At 50.6% G+C, this 16,733-nt stretch overlaps 1 protein-coding gene across 1 annotated transcript; it reads right to left on the minus strand.

The window, feature by feature from the left end:
• Positions 1 to 9,895: 9,895 nt before the first annotated feature.
• LOC127195887 (H-2 class I histocompatibility antigen, Q10 alpha chain-like) lies at positions 9,896 to 14,766 on the minus strand. The gene is made up of 7 exons (XM_051153517.1): positions 14,703 to 14,766; positions 14,234 to 14,503; positions 13,771 to 14,046; positions 11,481 to 11,756; positions 11,338 to 11,354; positions 11,026 to 11,073; positions 9,896 to 10,000 (listed from the first exon to the last, which is right to left on the minus strand). The coding sequence occupies exons 1-7, from the start codon at positions 14,764 to 14,766 to the stop codon at positions 9,896 to 9,898; spliced, it is 1,056 nt and encodes a 351-aa protein (XP_051009474.1).
• Positions 14,767 to 16,733: the final 1,967 nt, after the last annotated feature.

Here is a 16,733-nt window from a genome sequence, read left to right on the forward strand (position 1 = left end):
TCTGTAGACCAGGCTGGCCTTGAATTCAGAGATCTGCCTGCCTCTGCTGGGATTAAAGGTGTGCGCCACCACGCCCAGCAGCCTTGGCCAAGTCTTAAAGCTGGGCTGCTTGGGTTACAGAGTACGCTCAAGGCCAGCCTGGACCATGCCTTAAACTAACAGCTCAGCATCAGGAAGCTTGCGAGGTGGATAGTGGTCGCTAGGTGCCTTCTACAGTGTGGGGATGGGTTTCAGGTGAAAGGTGCTGTCCAGGAGAAAAGGTAATTTAAGTTATTTCCTCCGGCCCATTCACTTCCCAGGCCCTTGGCCAGTGTGGTCTTTGAGCCCGTGCACCCAAGGGAAGGGAAGGCAGGCAGATTCTAAAGTCCTGTCCTTGTGAGCCCTGCCCTGTCTCCTCCATACCCCCTTCCTTCCCTTGCCCCAGAGTTTCAGCTTTCCCTGTCTCGCTCTGGCTCCCAGCTTCCCTAAGGTTTACCCAGCGTTGTACTAGGCTGGGGTTGGGAGCGCGGCGCACAAGCTCACCCCAGTCCACGGCCCTTTCTCGCCTGTTACCCCTTCCCACCTGCTCCACCACCCCCTCCCAGGTGTCAGCCTTGGGGACGCCCAGTGGTCTGGCTCCACCTGGCTGTTCTGGACCTAGCTGTGTGGACCATGAACTCAGAGATCCCCTCACCTCTGCTTCCTGAGGGCTCGGATTAAAGGCGTTCCCAAAGAAACTGGGGACCCTTTCCTTGGGTGGGTTATATCCAACCCAGCTAGTGGGGCTGGGGTGTAGTTCGGTAAGGATTCACTCGACACGCAGAGAGCCCTGGGTTAAATCCTGGGCAACATCAGCAAAAGATAAAGAAACTAAGGATCCCATGTGGGGGCCTGTACAGGAGATATCCGGCTCTCCAGTGTGACCCGGACAGCTTCAGATGCCCGGGAGCCTGGCCAGCAGTTCAGGACTCTGCAGCCTGCAGTCTGGCGGAGTTTAACTTCGCCCAGTCCGGCCCCAGCACCCCCGGAAGCTGCGATGCTGCGCGTGACCGCCAGGGGGCAGCAGGACACAGGAGTGGTCGGGGTCACCGCTCACCTGAGCCGTCCTGCCCCTTGGATGCTGGGAAAGGCAGGGAGGTGCCGCCCCTGCCCTCTTCCTACCGGAGCAGCGAGGGAATTTTCCCCTCAGACCCAAATCCTGTTGCGGTTTGCCCGGGTCCTTGTGATCTTCCGGCTGAAACTCAGCCTCTGAGTAAGATTACAACTCAAGCTGAGGTGAAGCTTTCCCCTCCTCCCACCAATGTGTCCACCTCCCAGCCCTAGGGTCCTGCAGGAGGACTGGGAGGTGTCCCCACCTGCTGTAACGACCGGCGGTACTGGTCGGGGATCTCTCTAGAGAAGTCTTATTTCCCTCCATTTCTTTTTCTTTTAATAATTTTATGTGTATGGGTGATTTGCCGCGTGTGTGTCTGCACCGCGGGCATGGAGTGCCCCAGGAGACCAGAAGAGGGCTCCCTACGCCTCACCCTCCAGACTGCGGCTGCATGTCGGTGCAAGCTGGGAACTGAACCCAGGTCCTCTGGGGCAGCAGTAAGCACCACAGTTTTACTTGGAAATGACACCAGCCTGGTTTTTATGCCTTAGTTTTCTGTGATTTTTTTTTCTCGGCAGCACAGGGCCTCCCCCAGGACTGAGCCACCAAAGCACCCTACAGAGAGGGTTTTCTAGGCTTCGACCTTTCCCAAACCTACTTTATTTGGGGTTCTTTAAGGCTTATACCTCCCTTCCAACCCATCTACCCTCGCTAGGAGAGAAAGGAGGTTTGTGGGAACAGGAGAAGTAGACCTTTTTAATACTCAGTTCCTGGGAGCGATTCCCCTGGCGTAGTGGGCAGGATTTCAGCAGACCAGCAATTCCACCAGAGTTGCTGCTGGAACCCGGAGCAGCAGCCAGAGCCGGAGCCCCAAAGCTTTCTCTGGAGCAGTTCTCTCTAGGAGCGTCTCTAAGTGAAGCAATGAACAGCCAAACAATACCAAGATCCAAAAAGCCCTGCCTCCTGCTTTGGGTTCATATATATATATATATATATATATCTCCTCTCAAGTCTGACTAAGATGTGTTTCAGCTGGCAAAAACCAAGCCCTGCCCCCCCATGAGGTGGTTCGTCTTCTAGTGGATAAACATCACCTGATCTCTCACAAGTCTGTTCCCCATCCCACACTTGGGATCAAAGCAAAAACATGTTTATATCCACTATATACCCCCCTTCCTATTAAAAATAAGCTAGATACAATAAAAATAATTATCCAGGAAAAGTTACATTTACAAGGACCAGTCTGTTTATAGTTGACAATCTTGGAGAAGTTATTCCACTGTCAGTCCTGTCCTAGTGAGTCCTGTCCTAGTGTCCAAAGTTTTCCTAAATCACTTTAACTTACATTTATCAACCTCTAAACATGTTTTTAGCTCTTAAACTAATGCTTATAGCAATACTATGGCTATCTAGTCTTCAACCCCATCAGAGACTTAAGAAGGAAATATCTAATATGAAGGAAGTGCAGGCAAGCAGCTTCCAAAAATATAGACAGGACAGAAACAGTTTGACTGCTTTTCTCTATCGTTGGGGCATCCAGTCTTCAGCCTGACAGCCCACAATATCTGACAGATACTCCGTGAAGCAGGAATTTTGAAGGACTGGCCCACGTAGTCTCTGCAAAGCTGGACAGCCACTTTCCCAGTGTCATGCTCGATCACAGTTTGGACAGTCAGTCTGCTATGGGCAGTAGAGATGAGAACAGTTCCTCTGTGCGGTGGCTGCTCTGCCACGCTTGTTTCTTTGATGCCATCATCTTCCTTGAAGTAGGTGGAGGTGCTGCCAGGAGCAGACGTGTCTCCGTCAGAAAAGCCCTTTACTGCTAAATGCCATATTCTGTAGATCTCTGAAGGGTTTGAAGACCATCTCTTTACTATAGTGCATAATCATATCTACCTATCTATGTAGCTATCTATCGATAGACTTGGCTATCTCGTTATATCTAAATAGACAAACACCACTTATTTCTAGCTATATACTATCTGCTTAACCTTGAAAACATATACAAGAACCTAAATAAAGCTTCTTCTGTAATTACCTAAACTAGTATTTAACAAGACTACAAGGAAGATTTACAGGTGACTAACTACTAACTTCTATCTCCAACTGTCCTGAACAGTTTGTAATAATTAGCTTTTATAAGACTAGAACTTTACATCACATTTTAAAATAAGTTGCATATGTACAATACATTAAGCAAACATTGTGCAAAATCTATCAATATATAACATGTATAAAACATAAAGCAAAAGTTAAACAAAATAATCTCACATTTCAATCTACAGTACCAATGTAAATTTCTTTTTTTTGTTGTTGTTTTTGAGACAGGGTTTCTCTGTGTAGCCTTGGCTGTCCTGGACTCACTTGTAGACCAGGCGGGCCTCTAACTCACAAAGATCCACCTGCCTCAAAAAATTTTTTTAAAAGATTTATTTATTTATTACGTATACAGTGTTCTGCCTGCATGTACACCGGCAGGCCAGAAGAGGGCATCAGATCACATTACAGATGGTTGTGAGCCGCCATGTGGTTGCTGGGAACTGAACTCAGGACCTCTGGAAGAGCAGTCAGTGCTCTTAACCTCTGAGCCATCTCTCCAGCTCCAGTGTAAAATGTTTAAGGCTAATAGATTCAATAATCTACTTTTTATTCTATAGTTCTATATCCTCCCTTTTTATCATCCCCTTTTCCCTAACATTTAATAGGATGAAAAGATAAGAGAAAAAGAAGGATGGGGGGGGGGGTGGGGGAGGGGATGTCATGTTCTCAAAATTACTACTTGCTGGCGGGGTGGGGTGGGGTGAAAACATCTCTTGGGCACCCTTAGAAGAATAAGCTATTGGCCAAGTGCTGGGAAAGCTAGCTGTATCTGTTTCTGTCCAGTCTTTTTGGGATTGATCTTTTGGGCTAGCCCTTTTAAAGTTGATCTGCATGCAAATTCCTGAGGAAACAGTAGCTGAGGCAGTCTGCAAGGCTGAATCACCTGGGCTACCTGCTTTGTCTTCATTATTATGTTTTTTTTTCTCTGAAAATAAGTATTAGTATAGGTACATTTGTACCTAAGTTACATAGATACATAAATATATATATGGAATATGCAAGGTGCACAAATCATCTAAAGATAAATTTCTGCCCTGTTTTTGAGCAGGTGTAAGGCCTTGACTTTACATGTCTGTTTGAGCTGTAATATCCATGCTGTAGGAAAGGATGTCGTGTCATGAGGACCAGGTAGCCCATAATATTCCCTTGCTATGCGAAGTCATTCATGTTTCCGGTAGTAGGAGGTCATCCCTGGTCAGATCTAATCTTTACAAGTTTTGTGGTAACCATAGTTTTTCACTCCCTGTAGATACATAAACACACCCACCTCCCCATCTCAACTATTGCAGGTTTCCGTTCCATTGTCAACAGAAATTTATAGTATATTGGTTGTCCTAGTTCCTCAGTTTTTTCTGTAACCTGATGTCTCTTTCTTAGTGTTTTTCACCAACACTAAGAAAATTTAAAGTCAACAAAGCATTAGTTAATCTGTCCCTGGGGCTCTTTGCACTTCCTTTTTGTTTAATAAGCATCTCTTTTAAGGTACAATTAGTTCTTTCTACAACTGCTTCTCCTGTAGGATTGTGTGGTACACCAGTAATGTGCTTTCTATTATAATATGCAAAAAATGTCTTCATTATTGGACACATATGTGGGAGCACTGTCAGCCTCAGCCATGCAGGGATCCCAAAACTGACATGTTCAGTGGGTGTGTAATTACACAATCAGCCTTTTTAGAACTGAAAGCCAGATGCCCATTGGAACCCTGAGTGTGCATCAATGGTAATGATGTACGTACCTTTGGCTTCCAAATTCTGCAAAATGAAACACAACCCTCTTCCAGATGGTGCCCCTAGGGTTACTTCTGGCAGGCAACGGAGTTTGGTCAGAGAAGCATCTACCATTTCACCTCCAATTTCATCATTGTCTGTCTCCGTGATTGCAGGAATATTAATTTGAGTACCCCACTGTCGTAAAAGACTCCTTTCCCATAAATTTATGGAGATGTTGGCCACATAGGGTCTCAGTTTCCCTGTTTGCCCTTCTGGTCCCACACACTTGATCCACTGCACACTTTGTCTTATTTGAGATAATTTACCAATTCCTATAAATTGTGTATTAACCTTCTGAAGTGGCCAATCTGGATTCCAGTACTTTTAAAAAAAATTTTTTTAAAAGATTTATTTTTTTAATTTTGTGTATGGGAGCTTTATCTGCATGTACACCTGCAGGCCAGAGGAGGGCATCAGATCACAGTATAGACGGTTGTGAGCCATTTCAACGCCATTCATTTGTACCATTAGTTTAGGTCTCTGATCATATACCATTGTTTGCTAGAACACACGTTCCGAACACACTCACAGACCTTCCAAGACCACCTGGTTCTCTTAGATTAGGTCCTTGGCTCAGTTGGCTATGTTGCCAAAGTTGTTTGTTCGTTTTCAGTTTTTGGTTTTTCTGTGCAGCCTTGGCTGTCATGTTGGTTTTTAGACCAGGTTGGCCTCAAACTCACAGCAATCCCCCTACCTCTGCCTCCCTGAGTGCTGGGATTACAGATGTGCACCACCACGCCTGGCCAAAGTGCGTTGTCTACTCATGTCAAGTTTTAAATTTGTAGTTTCTAATTTCAGCTTTATTATTAGCTCCCCCTTTTAAAAAAATATTTATTTATTATGTATACAGCATTCTGCCTGCATGTAGGCCTGTACTCCAGAAGAGGGCACCAGGTCTCATTACAGATGGCTGTGAGCCACCATGTGGTTGCTGGGAATTGAACTCAGGACCTCTGGAAGAGCAGCCAGTGCTCCTAACCTCTGAGCCATCTCTCCAGCCGTAGTACAAGCCTTTGAAATGACAGTCAACCCTTGTCTGCTGAGTGGTTTTCAAACACTGGGCATGTGGCTCAGTGACCGGAGTGCCCACCATGTACACCACAGGCCCTACGTTTGACTTCTCAACATCTCAAAACTAGCGTGGTGGCACCCAGGCTGGGCTGGGGAGGTAACTCAGTAGGTAGAGGTGCTTGCCACCAAGCCTGATGACCGGAGTTCAGTCCCCAGAGCCCACATGGAAAGAAAGAGCTGGCTCCCCAAAGTTGTCTTCTGACCCTGCCCCCACACACACCATGGGGTGCCCTCATACACCGTGCATCTACAGTAACGGTGTAAGCACATAATGAATATGTAAACTAGTTTACGTTTTTCCTTGACTATCAATGCATTGTTTGACCTTAGTCTTCCTTATGTGGCTCATCACATCGTCGTCGTCTGGGTTTTGGACACAGGCAGATTCACCCCCTGAAAGTCTGGAGGTAAACTAGACACAACATAGGCACACATGTTTCTGTGTTCTTAAACATGAAATAACCATGCTTTACGTTTTATTTGTTTGTTTGTTTCTGAGACAGGGTTTCTCTGTCTCTGTGTAGCCTTGGCTGTCCTGAACTCACTTTGTAGACCAGGCTGGCCTCTAACTCACAGAGATCCTCCTGCCTCTGCCTCCCGAGTGCTGGGATTGAAGGCCTGTGCCACCATTCCTTGCAAACATTTTTATTGCAGTGGCTTACTAATTGTGTGAGGGGATATGCGTGCCATGGTGTCTGTGTGCATCTTACAGGAATCCGTGTGACTCCATGCGTCAAAGTCAGGCCCTCAAGCTCCGTGGCAAGGGCCTTCACCCCTGAGCCATCTTGATGCTCCCTGGATACCAGCGGGCTTGACCTGCCCTTTGGAAGGTTCCTTCATTCCTGGACTTGGCACATAAAGAGCTGGCCACCCTGACATCAGACACAGCGTTTACTGGCTTGATAGGTAACAGCCTTGCCTTGGGCGGCTCTGGAGAACCAAGCCTCCCTACCAGGTCCCACCTGTAGCCCTGTCAGCCAGCTGCTGCCTGGAGGAGCCATATTTTCCCTGAGAGCTTGGGTGTCACTGTCGATATTAGTTACCGTGGGTGTTTGAATGAGGTGGCCGCCTCCCATATTCTTGGTCATTTGAATACTTGGTTCCCAGTTGGTGCTGTTTTAGGAGGCTTAGGTGTGGCTTTGCTGGAGAAAGTGGGTCATGGTGGCCCATGATTGGACATTTTAGCTCTCTGATGACCCTGCTGCCATGCCTGGTGTTTGCTTTCGTGACGATGATGGCCTCTTAACTGTCTGGAACCCTAAGCCCCAAATAAACCTCCTATAAGTTGCCTTGGACATGGTGTTTTATCATAGCAACAAAGAGTAGCCAGTTCAGCTCTTTCCTCATCACTGTCTTAACCCCCGACAAGAGGTGTTGGCTTTTCTGATCCAGTGAGAAGGTGTCCAGGAAACCACAACTCTGAGGCCCGGGAAGGAACCCCAGCTCTGAGGTGAGGCAGTGTCCCAAGGGAAGGGGTCCTGGGAGCCCAGGAACCTCACAGCTGAGGGAGGCCTCGGGAGGATTGCCCAACCCTGAGGAGCTTAGGAGCCTGGGCCCCTTTCCTTTTCCAGCCCTTGAAGCTCCCAAGGGAAGGTTTCCCCAACCCTAGCTGAGCTGAGGAGCTTAGGAGCCTGAGCTCCACTCCTTCCTCTTCTTCTCCATTGCTTCTTCCAATGAGTCACACGAAGCAGCAATTCTCTTAAAAGAGACTTATTGGAGGGGCGAATCCATGAGGGGCTGACTCTGCTCCCAGGTGAAGACAGTAGAGAACTGGGCAGACACAGCCTTTATATAGGATTTACTAGAGGGCAAAGCTTTCTAGGGCAGAGATTTCCAGAGTGAAGGTTGGTGGGATTTCAAGTCCTGAGCTTTATTGTAACACAGTGTGTGTGTGTGTGTGTGTGTGTGTGTGTGTGTGTGTGTGTGTGTGTGTGTGTGTTGGGGATGGAGGTTACTATGGGATGATCCTAGTGCCTTAAGCCCACCAGCTAAGCATTTTACCACTGAGCTATAGCCCTATTGATTTCATAATGTTTTTAACTTAATTTTTTGTTGTTGTTGTTGTTTTATATCTGTGTTTTGCCAGCCTGCACAGAGGCCAGAAGAGGGCGCTGGATCCCTCAGAACTGGAGGCATGGGCGGCTGTGAGCCTCCTCCTGGGTCCTCTGTGAGAGCAGCAAGTGCTCTTAACTGTGGAGTTTTCTCTCCAGGATTTTTTTCCCCCTAATTTTCACTTGGAGATGAAGTCTCACTGAAGTGCACAGACTGTCCTTGGCTTCACTCTGTAGCTCAGACTGGTTTAAACTTGTCATCCTCCTGCCTCAGCTCCTGCCTCTGCTCCCTGGGCTCCAGGCCACAGGAGCTTGAGGCTGTCTCTACCCCCCTCACACCCTAGAGGATCAGAAACTGAACAGCCTCCATATTTCATAGCAGCCATCACAGAAACAGGATGGCATCCAGCCTGTTCCCACCCAGTGTCCTTCAACAGCAAACACAGGGCTGGAGCCGGCCTGCTCTCCCACCCACGGCCTCCCCAACACGGTCTCTGTACCTTCTGCCCCACCATAGCCTGGCCTCCTTCTCCCTAACCTGCCCTCCTGCCCTCTAGTGAGCTCAGCCCCTCACAGCCCTCACTGGCCTTGGATCCTCCTCTTCCCTGCCTGCCTTCCATGGAAGTGTGTCCTCTCTGGGATACCTCCTCCTCCTCCTCTTCCCCCTCCTCTTCCCCCTCCTCTTCCCCCTCTCCTTCCCTCCCCTCCTCCTCCCTCTCCTCCCCTCCTCCCCCTCCTCCTCAGCCTCTGAAGTGAGAGGTGTTTGTTTGCTTCCAGGCGAGAGTCCTTCCCATGCTTCTATCCTTGTTGGACATGAGGGAAAAGGACAGAAAATCACATCCTGCTGTTGTCACTTAGGGACACCAAAGGAGAAGAGACAGGCACCACACACAGGAACAAGCACAGGCCTAGTCCTCCATACAAACTGAAAAGACAAAAAAATAAATGCAGAAGAGTAAAGAGCCACAGGCAGGATGGAGCCCAGGCTGGCCATCACAGCAGCCCTGGGGCTCACAATCCTGGGGACAGGACAAGGCTCTGGCCACCCCTGTGTCCCTGTGATCACAGATCTCAGCATGTGGTTCACAGTGATGAAGAGAACAGAGCCAGAACATGACAGAGCTGAGGAGTGACCCTGTCAAAGATGACAATGGACTGACTCCACCTGGGCACAGCCTGCTCACACTCAGCTCCACCTGGACACAGCCTGCTCACACTCAGCTCCACCTGGACACAGCCTGCTCATACTCAGCTCCACCTGGACACAGCCTGTTCACACTCAGTTCCACCTGGACACAGCCTGTACACACTCGGTCCATCTAGGCACAGCCCTGTTCACACTCAGCTTCACTTGGGCACAGCTCTGCTCACACTCAGTTCCACCTGGACACAGGCCTGTTCACACTCAGCTCCACCTGGACACAGCCTGCTCACACTCAGTTCCACCTGGACACAGCCTGTTCACACTCGGTCCATCTAGGCACAGCCCTGTTCACACTCAGCTCCACTTGGGCACAGCTCTGCTCACACTCAGTTCCACCTGGACACAGCCTGTTCACACTCGGTCCATCTAGGCACAGCCTGCTCACACTCAGTTCCACCTGGACACAGGCCTGTTCACACTCAGTTCCACCTGGACACAGCCCTGCTCACACTCAGCTCCCACAGCCTCATTCTGTCCCACCAGATACACACAGCATAATGACACAGTTCTGGAAGGTTCTCCATTGGGCATTCATTTCCTCCACAAAACTGTGGGAATTCTCAATCTTTTAATTTACCCACCCATCAACCCCTCAGGTCAAGGGCATGAACAATCAAGCCCACATTCAGCTTCTTAGTCTCAGTGGGGACATGAGGAGCTGCAGCTCAGGGCAGCAGGGAGCTGACAGGATGGGGATGTCCCCTCCTGCCTGCTGGACCAGGAAGGTTGGCTGTGGAAGGGAGCACAGGCAGTGCAGGGACAGGGTCCTGGTGTGCAGGGCTGGGCTCCCCACTTCCTCACATGGAGCCCATAGGATCACAGGGAGCATCAGACACCGTTGCTAAGGAGAACTGAGGGCTCTGGACGTCCCAGGAGGGACCTGAACACATGGCCTGTCCCTCAGTCCACTCCGGGCAGCTGTCTTCATGCTAGAGGAGGAGAGTCAGGAACAACCACTGTGAGGACAGCATCCCAACAGCCCCCCCCCCCCCCCCCCGCTCACTCCAGGGACATTCTGGGAGTCCCTGAGTCCCACTCATCTCCACTTTGCCCTGAAGGAGAGAAACCTGTTCTTTAGGATCCCAAGTGTGGGATTGAATGGTTTAGTAAGAGAACAGGTGATGTTAATTCACGAGCAGGGCAACCACCTCGTGCAGGAGCTTAATTGCTACCAGATGAAAAAGATCCCGTGACCAGACTCTGGGAGGAGAGATATAAATGAGCCCAGAACTGGCGGCCGGGCAGATAGATTTGGCTGTTCATTGCTGCCCTTCAAGACGCTCCTAGAGAAAACCGCTTGAGGGAAGGCTTCAGAGCTCCAGCTCCTGCTGAGGCTCTGGGGTCTGGTTACCCCCGGTTCCAGTGGAAGAAATCCTGCAGCTCCCGACCAACCGGAGAATCGTTCCTTGGGACTGATATCCTTAAGGTTTTGTTGTTGTGCCAATTAATCCTCATTTCCTGCAGTTTTGGTTAATCTGGTTATAATTGACGTAGGCTCGGTCAATAAGTTGTTAATAAAATATTTTGGTTAAGAAAATTGAGTCTACATTGCCCCTCTCCAAATCAGGCCCCAGAGTGTCACCTTTACAATCTGGGAGAGACACATTCCTAGGATTTAAAAAAAAATTTTTTTTTTCATTGCAAGGTATAAACAGGGCCACAGAAGATTTTTCTGGAGGGGCTATCATGGGCTGGCTGAGCTCCCCACCATCTCCAGCTCACCCCAAGAGCCTCAGGGACAATCCTGCCCCCCACACTTAGCGGGAGCATCGTTCCTTCCTTTTGCACATGTGAGAAGAAAAGCTGTGAGAGTCCAGGGAAGACCCCAACCCTAGGAAGTTTCCAGAACTGACAGCAGCCCTAGTTAGAGACAGGAGCCATGAGGGTGTGCATGTGTTCCCCATTAATGAGGCAGAGCACACTTCTAAAAGGAGCTGAGAGAAAACCCAGGCCCTGCCCTCTCCTACCCCTGTTTTTCCTCCTCTTCCTCACAACAGCCACAACAGCCACAATGATGGTCACAGCTCCAAGGACAACCAAAACAGCAATGGTTGCCATGATGGGGACCTTGGACTCAGGAGGCTCTGGGAAGGGAAGGGAAAGCAAAGAAAGGTGAGGGTCATGACCCCAGCTCTCAGCCTGACCTGCTCATGGCCTGCAGAAGGCTCCAGCTTTTTCTGAGCCCAGCTCTGCACCCACACCCTCCTTACCCCATCTCAGGGTGAGGGGCTCAGACAGTCCCTCATGCACCACGTGGCACGTGTAATCCTGCTCCTTCCCAGAAGGCACCACCACAGCTGCCCACTTCTGGAAGGTTCCATCTCCTCCAGGCCTGGTGTCCACAAGCTCCATGTCCTGGATCAGTTCCTCCCCATTCAGCTGCCAGGTCAGGGTGATGTCAGCAGGGTAGAAGCCCAGGGCCCAGCACCTCAGGATGACATCACCTTTAGATCCAGGGTGATGGGTCACCTGTGCCTTTGGGGGGTCTGTTGAGAGTTATAAATTTCCACTATTAAGAAGATAAATTGAAATATGCAAAGACAACGTTAAATCAATAACTATACTGAACTATGTGTGTTTGAACACTTTGACTCTCATCACCTGTGACCTGAAGGGGAGCTGGTCCTCTCAGCACAGAACTGCACATTTTCCCCTCTCTCTCTCTCTCTCTCTCTCTCTCTCTCTCTCTCTCTCTCTCTCTCTCTCTCTCGTGTGTGTGTGTGTGTGTGTGTGTGTGTGTGTAGTGGTTGGGGGGACGGGAGGCAGGGGGTTCAGAAGTTAAGAGGTTAAGAGAGAATCTACAAGAACCAGCAGGTTGACATGGTTTGTTGTTGCTCTTTGTTGTTTTTTGAAATGTTCTGTGTCTTAAGGTAGGTAATAGAAGAGTGGAAAAAGGAATAGAAAATAATTAGCTTAATATGTTAAGATGTTTAAAACCATATAAAAACAAGAAATTAGGAGTAGAGGCTACTTGAAGGATGTCCCCAATTACTGCTGCCACCATTGAGGCACAACCAGTGCATCCATCTTTTTTTTTTTTTTTTTTTTTTTGAGACAGGGTTTCTCTGTTATCTTGGCTGTCCTGGACTCACTTTGTAGACCAGGCTGGCCTCGAACTCACAGCGTTCTGCCTGCCTCTGTTTTCCCAGTGCTGGGATTAAAGGTGTGCGCCACCACACCTTGCCACTGTGTCCATCTTGCTGACCAGCATTCACTGTCTGTCCAAGTGAACAGTCATCTCCAGAGTGTGCAGCAGAAACGTGGGGGACCTCTCACACTCAGCCAAAGAAAATGACTCCCAGCCCCTGCCTCTGGGGGACAGATACAAGGCAAGTCACACAGGATCCTGAAGTGTGCTGTGGACCTAGTGCAGCACCCACTGGGAACACAGCAGCTCACATGGGGCAGTGGATCTTCCCTCTCACTTTAGTCCTCCATTGCAGAAGCCCCTGTCTCTGAGGAAGGTCAATTCCTGACTCACTAGGGGGGAACACTGCAGCTTGTTGGGGCAGAGGGGGAGCAGGAGGGTCTGGATAGTTAATTCAGGCAAGAAATAGTCCAAGCCACAGGAACCTTTCTCCTTTAAGGGAAGAGGGACTTTACTTGTCTAATTTTCTAGGTTAGCAGTGTCCCCTGGCACCTGTGGACACTGATACAAATGGTAATACAAAGGGATGAAGAAAGAATATCACTCCAATGAGGAAAAAACTCTAAAGGCAAAATAATGCCTTCAAAAGGACAAACAAGCCATGTGGTAGTGGTGGCGGCGGCACACGCCTTTAATCCTAGCCCTCCAGAGGCAGAGGAAGGTGGATCTCTGTGAGTTCGAGGTTAGCCTGGTCTACAAGTTAGTTCAGGACAGCCAAGGCTACACAGAGAAACCCTGACTCAAACAAAACAAAACAAAAAACAAACAAAAGGATAAACAAAAAAGAAAGAAAGAAAAGAAATTCTACTATTTAATATTTGTCAAGGGCACCATAAGTGCTCATGTGACCATTCTAGGAATAGATAGAATTGGGGTGTGGAAGGCATGTAACCCCCACACACAGGGTTCTGGGAGAATGTGTTATTTGGAAAATTCTAGAAACTGGGGGAATCTAGCTGGACCTTGGTGGCAGAAGCCTTTAGTCCCAGAAGTTGGTAGGCAGAGGCAGGTGGATAGCTGTCAGTTTTAAGCCACCCTGGTCTATGGAGTAAGTTCCGGGTCAGCCAAGGCTCCACAGAGAAGTCCTATGGTTGGTGGTGGTAATGGTCTTAGTGGTGTGGGCCTAAAAGAGAACCCTATCTCGAAAAATAAACAAACAAACAAACAAAAAAGAAAACAAACAAAAAGAAAGAAAGAAAGAAAAAGAAACGACACTGGGGGAGTGTGCAATGGTGGATGAGGAGACCCAGGACACTGTTTCCCGTCAGAGACAGGGGCATCATCCAGCTGAGGGTTTCTTTTCCTCAGAACTGAGCCCAGCCTAAGGGCACAGGTGCCCGTGGCCCCTGCACCTGTGCGCAGCAGCGTCTCTTTCCCGTTCTCCAGGTGTCTGAGGAGCCAGCCCACGCACGTGCCCTCCAGGTAGGCCTTGTGTCTCTCTGCCTGACCAGCCTGCTCCCACTTGCGCTGGGTGATGTGAGCCGCCGCATCTGCCGCAGTCCAGGATTTCAGGTCTTGGTTCAGGGCGATGTAATCGTGGCCATCATAGGCGTACTGAAGATACCCGCCCAGGGGGCGTCGGTCCGACCCCACGTGGCAGCCGTACATCCACTGGATGGTATGAGAGCCTGCGGGACCCCGCGGTCAGCCACGCACACCTGTCCCCACGTGATCGCCCACGCCTCGCGGCCGCACCCACCCTCCAACTCCTCCAAACTTAAAAGGTTCTCCAGAGCCTTGGACTCGCGACTCAGGAGTCTCGGCCCCGGTGTCGGGGACGGGGAGGGGTCCTGAGCTCTGACCGCGGTCACTCACCGCCCTCGCTCTGGTTGTAGTAGCGGAGCGCGGTCCTCAGGTTCCCTCGGAAAATCTGCTCCGTGTTCTTGGCTCTCAGTGTCTCCCGCTCCCAATACTCCGGCCCCTCCCGCTCCATCCACGACGCCCGTGGCTCCATTCTCGGAGTCTGCGCGTCGCTGTCGAAGCACACGAACTCCGTGTCGTCCACGTAGCCGACTTCCACGTACCGGGGCTCCCCGAGGCCGGGCTCGGATACGGCGGTGATGAAGTACCGCAGCGAGTGTGAGCCTGGGGGCGGTCCGCGGTGAGACCCCGACCCTCCTCCCGGGACCCCGGGCAGGTGCGCAGGCCGGGAGGGGAGCGGGGCGCGGGGCTCGGGACGTGGGTGGAGCAGGGGCGGAGGGTCTGGTGGGCGATTAGGGACGCGGCTTCCCCAGTGTCCCCCTCCCTTCCCCGCAGTCCGTTTCCCTCCCGACCCTGCACTCACCCGAGCGGGTCTGGGTCGGAGCCAGGGCGGCCGCCAGCAGCAGGAGCAGCGTGCGCGGCGCCATCGCCCGCATTTAGGATCTGGGCTTGTCTGACTCCCGCGGGCTGCGTGGATTTTATAATCCTTCTCCGCCATAGGCGGCCTGGTTCCCCAGGATCGCGCCACCCAATGGGGGTGAGAACGGCGGATTTGTCATTAGTGTCCAGGCAGAAGGACCTGACACAGGAGCAGACATGAAACTGGGGAGATGGGGAATCCCAAGCCCAGGTCTTCTTCCCCACACCAGACCTTACCGCCTGGCAACTGAGACTTTGTCTGACCTTGTGCTGAGGGACAGAGCGCTGTTTGTCATGGTGTCTCCGCGTTCTCACCCAGAAGCTGTCTGGACACTAGGAGAGACCCGAGGCCAGGCTCATGCTGTCCTTCCCTCCACCCTTCCTCGTCCTTCTCTTCAGAAGTCGGAACCTGGAGTCTTCTAGAAGAAAAGCCGCTTCTGGGAACACAGTGACAGCAGCAAGCAGTTGGGGATGCAGGTGAGAGATGGTTCTGCTGAAGCAGAGGTGCAGGCCTGCAAGCCCCACACAGACCCACAGAGACCGGGCTCTGCTCACCTGCAGTGGGCGCTCACACTGCCTGACAGCAGGAGCCTCATCTGTGAAGAGGAGACTTTGCCTCTTCCCTCAGGGTCCCTCTTCTCAGCCTCCTGCTGGACTCAGGCTCCTCCTGTGTCTTCCCAGATGATGCATCTGGGGATCTTCACCCCACGTCCTGAGACTGTCTGTGTGGACCTGTGGTTTTGTACTTTTTTGGGGGCTACTTTATTGGATTTCTGCATCTACCACCTTTCTCCACCCCAACACCAGGTGAGTGAGATGGATGGTTACGGGGAAAGGGGTAATAGAGTTCTTAAAAGTCTTTCTGCTTCTGACCGGGGGTCATGGACCTTGGGGCAGGTCCAGTCTTTGTCAGGATATCCAATTTCTTCTCCTCATCTCTGCTCCCTTGAGGAACCACTGGACAAACCTCAAAAAGAAACAAGAAACAAATAACTGGGCTGGAGAGATGGCTCAGCGGTTAAGAGCACAGACTGCTCTTCCAGAGGTCCTGAGTTCAATTCCCAGCAACCACATGGTGGCTCACAGCCATCTATAATGTGATCTGATGTGCACTGTATACATAATAACCACCAACAACAAAACAAATACCTTTTTTGTTTTGGTTGAGATACATTCTCACTGTGTGTAGCCCAGGCTCTCCTGGAACTCACTCTGGAGACCAGGCTGGCCTTGAACTCCCAGAGATCCACCTACCTCTGAATTCAGAGACCTACCTGCCCCCAAACAGCAACAACAGGCAAAACGCAAACACATCTTTAAAAAACGTATTAACTGGCACGATGGAAGTGCAGGCCTTTAATCTCTACTCAGGAGGCAGAGGCAGGAGGATCTCTGAGTTTGAAGACAGCCTGTTTCACAAAGTGAGTTCCAGGTCAGCCAGAGCTACACAGTGGAACCCTGTCTTGGAAAACTAAAAACCAACAGCAGCTCCCTGCTGTCCTCTCACCTGCACTCTGGACCACCTTTCTTCTGCCCTCCATCCCCTGGGACAACCTGTCCTTATAAATTCCCTCACACTGTGTCACCTGCACATGCCACAGTAGCGCTTGCTGCAGCAGACCAGCAACACTGTGTCACTCTGTCTCTGCTGTGTCTTAGAAACAGGACTCACAGCTCACATCTGCAACAGACACCTGTGGGCTGATCACCATGGACACAGCTGTGTCACTTGCTTGAGGAGTGAGTTTCCTTCACCCAAGGAGGACACAGTGACAGCCGACCAAGGGACATCCATCTAGGGTCAGCTGGGTGAACCCTGAGCTTGCTGGTTGCTCACAGGAGTGTGGGTGAGTCACGGCACAACCACTGAGCAGCCCTCCCCAGTGTGCGCTGCACTCACAACAGCCCCATCCCTGCAGTCCCCTGCACAGCTCCCAGCAGCTCACTCCACAGTCTCCTGTCCCTCAGGACCTGC

Source organism: Acomys russatus, chromosome 11 (assembly GCF_903995435.1).
Source record: "Acomys russatus chromosome 11, mAcoRus1.1, whole genome shotgun sequence".
NCBI lineage: Eukaryota > Metazoa > Chordata > Mammalia > Rodentia > Muridae > Acomys > Acomys russatus.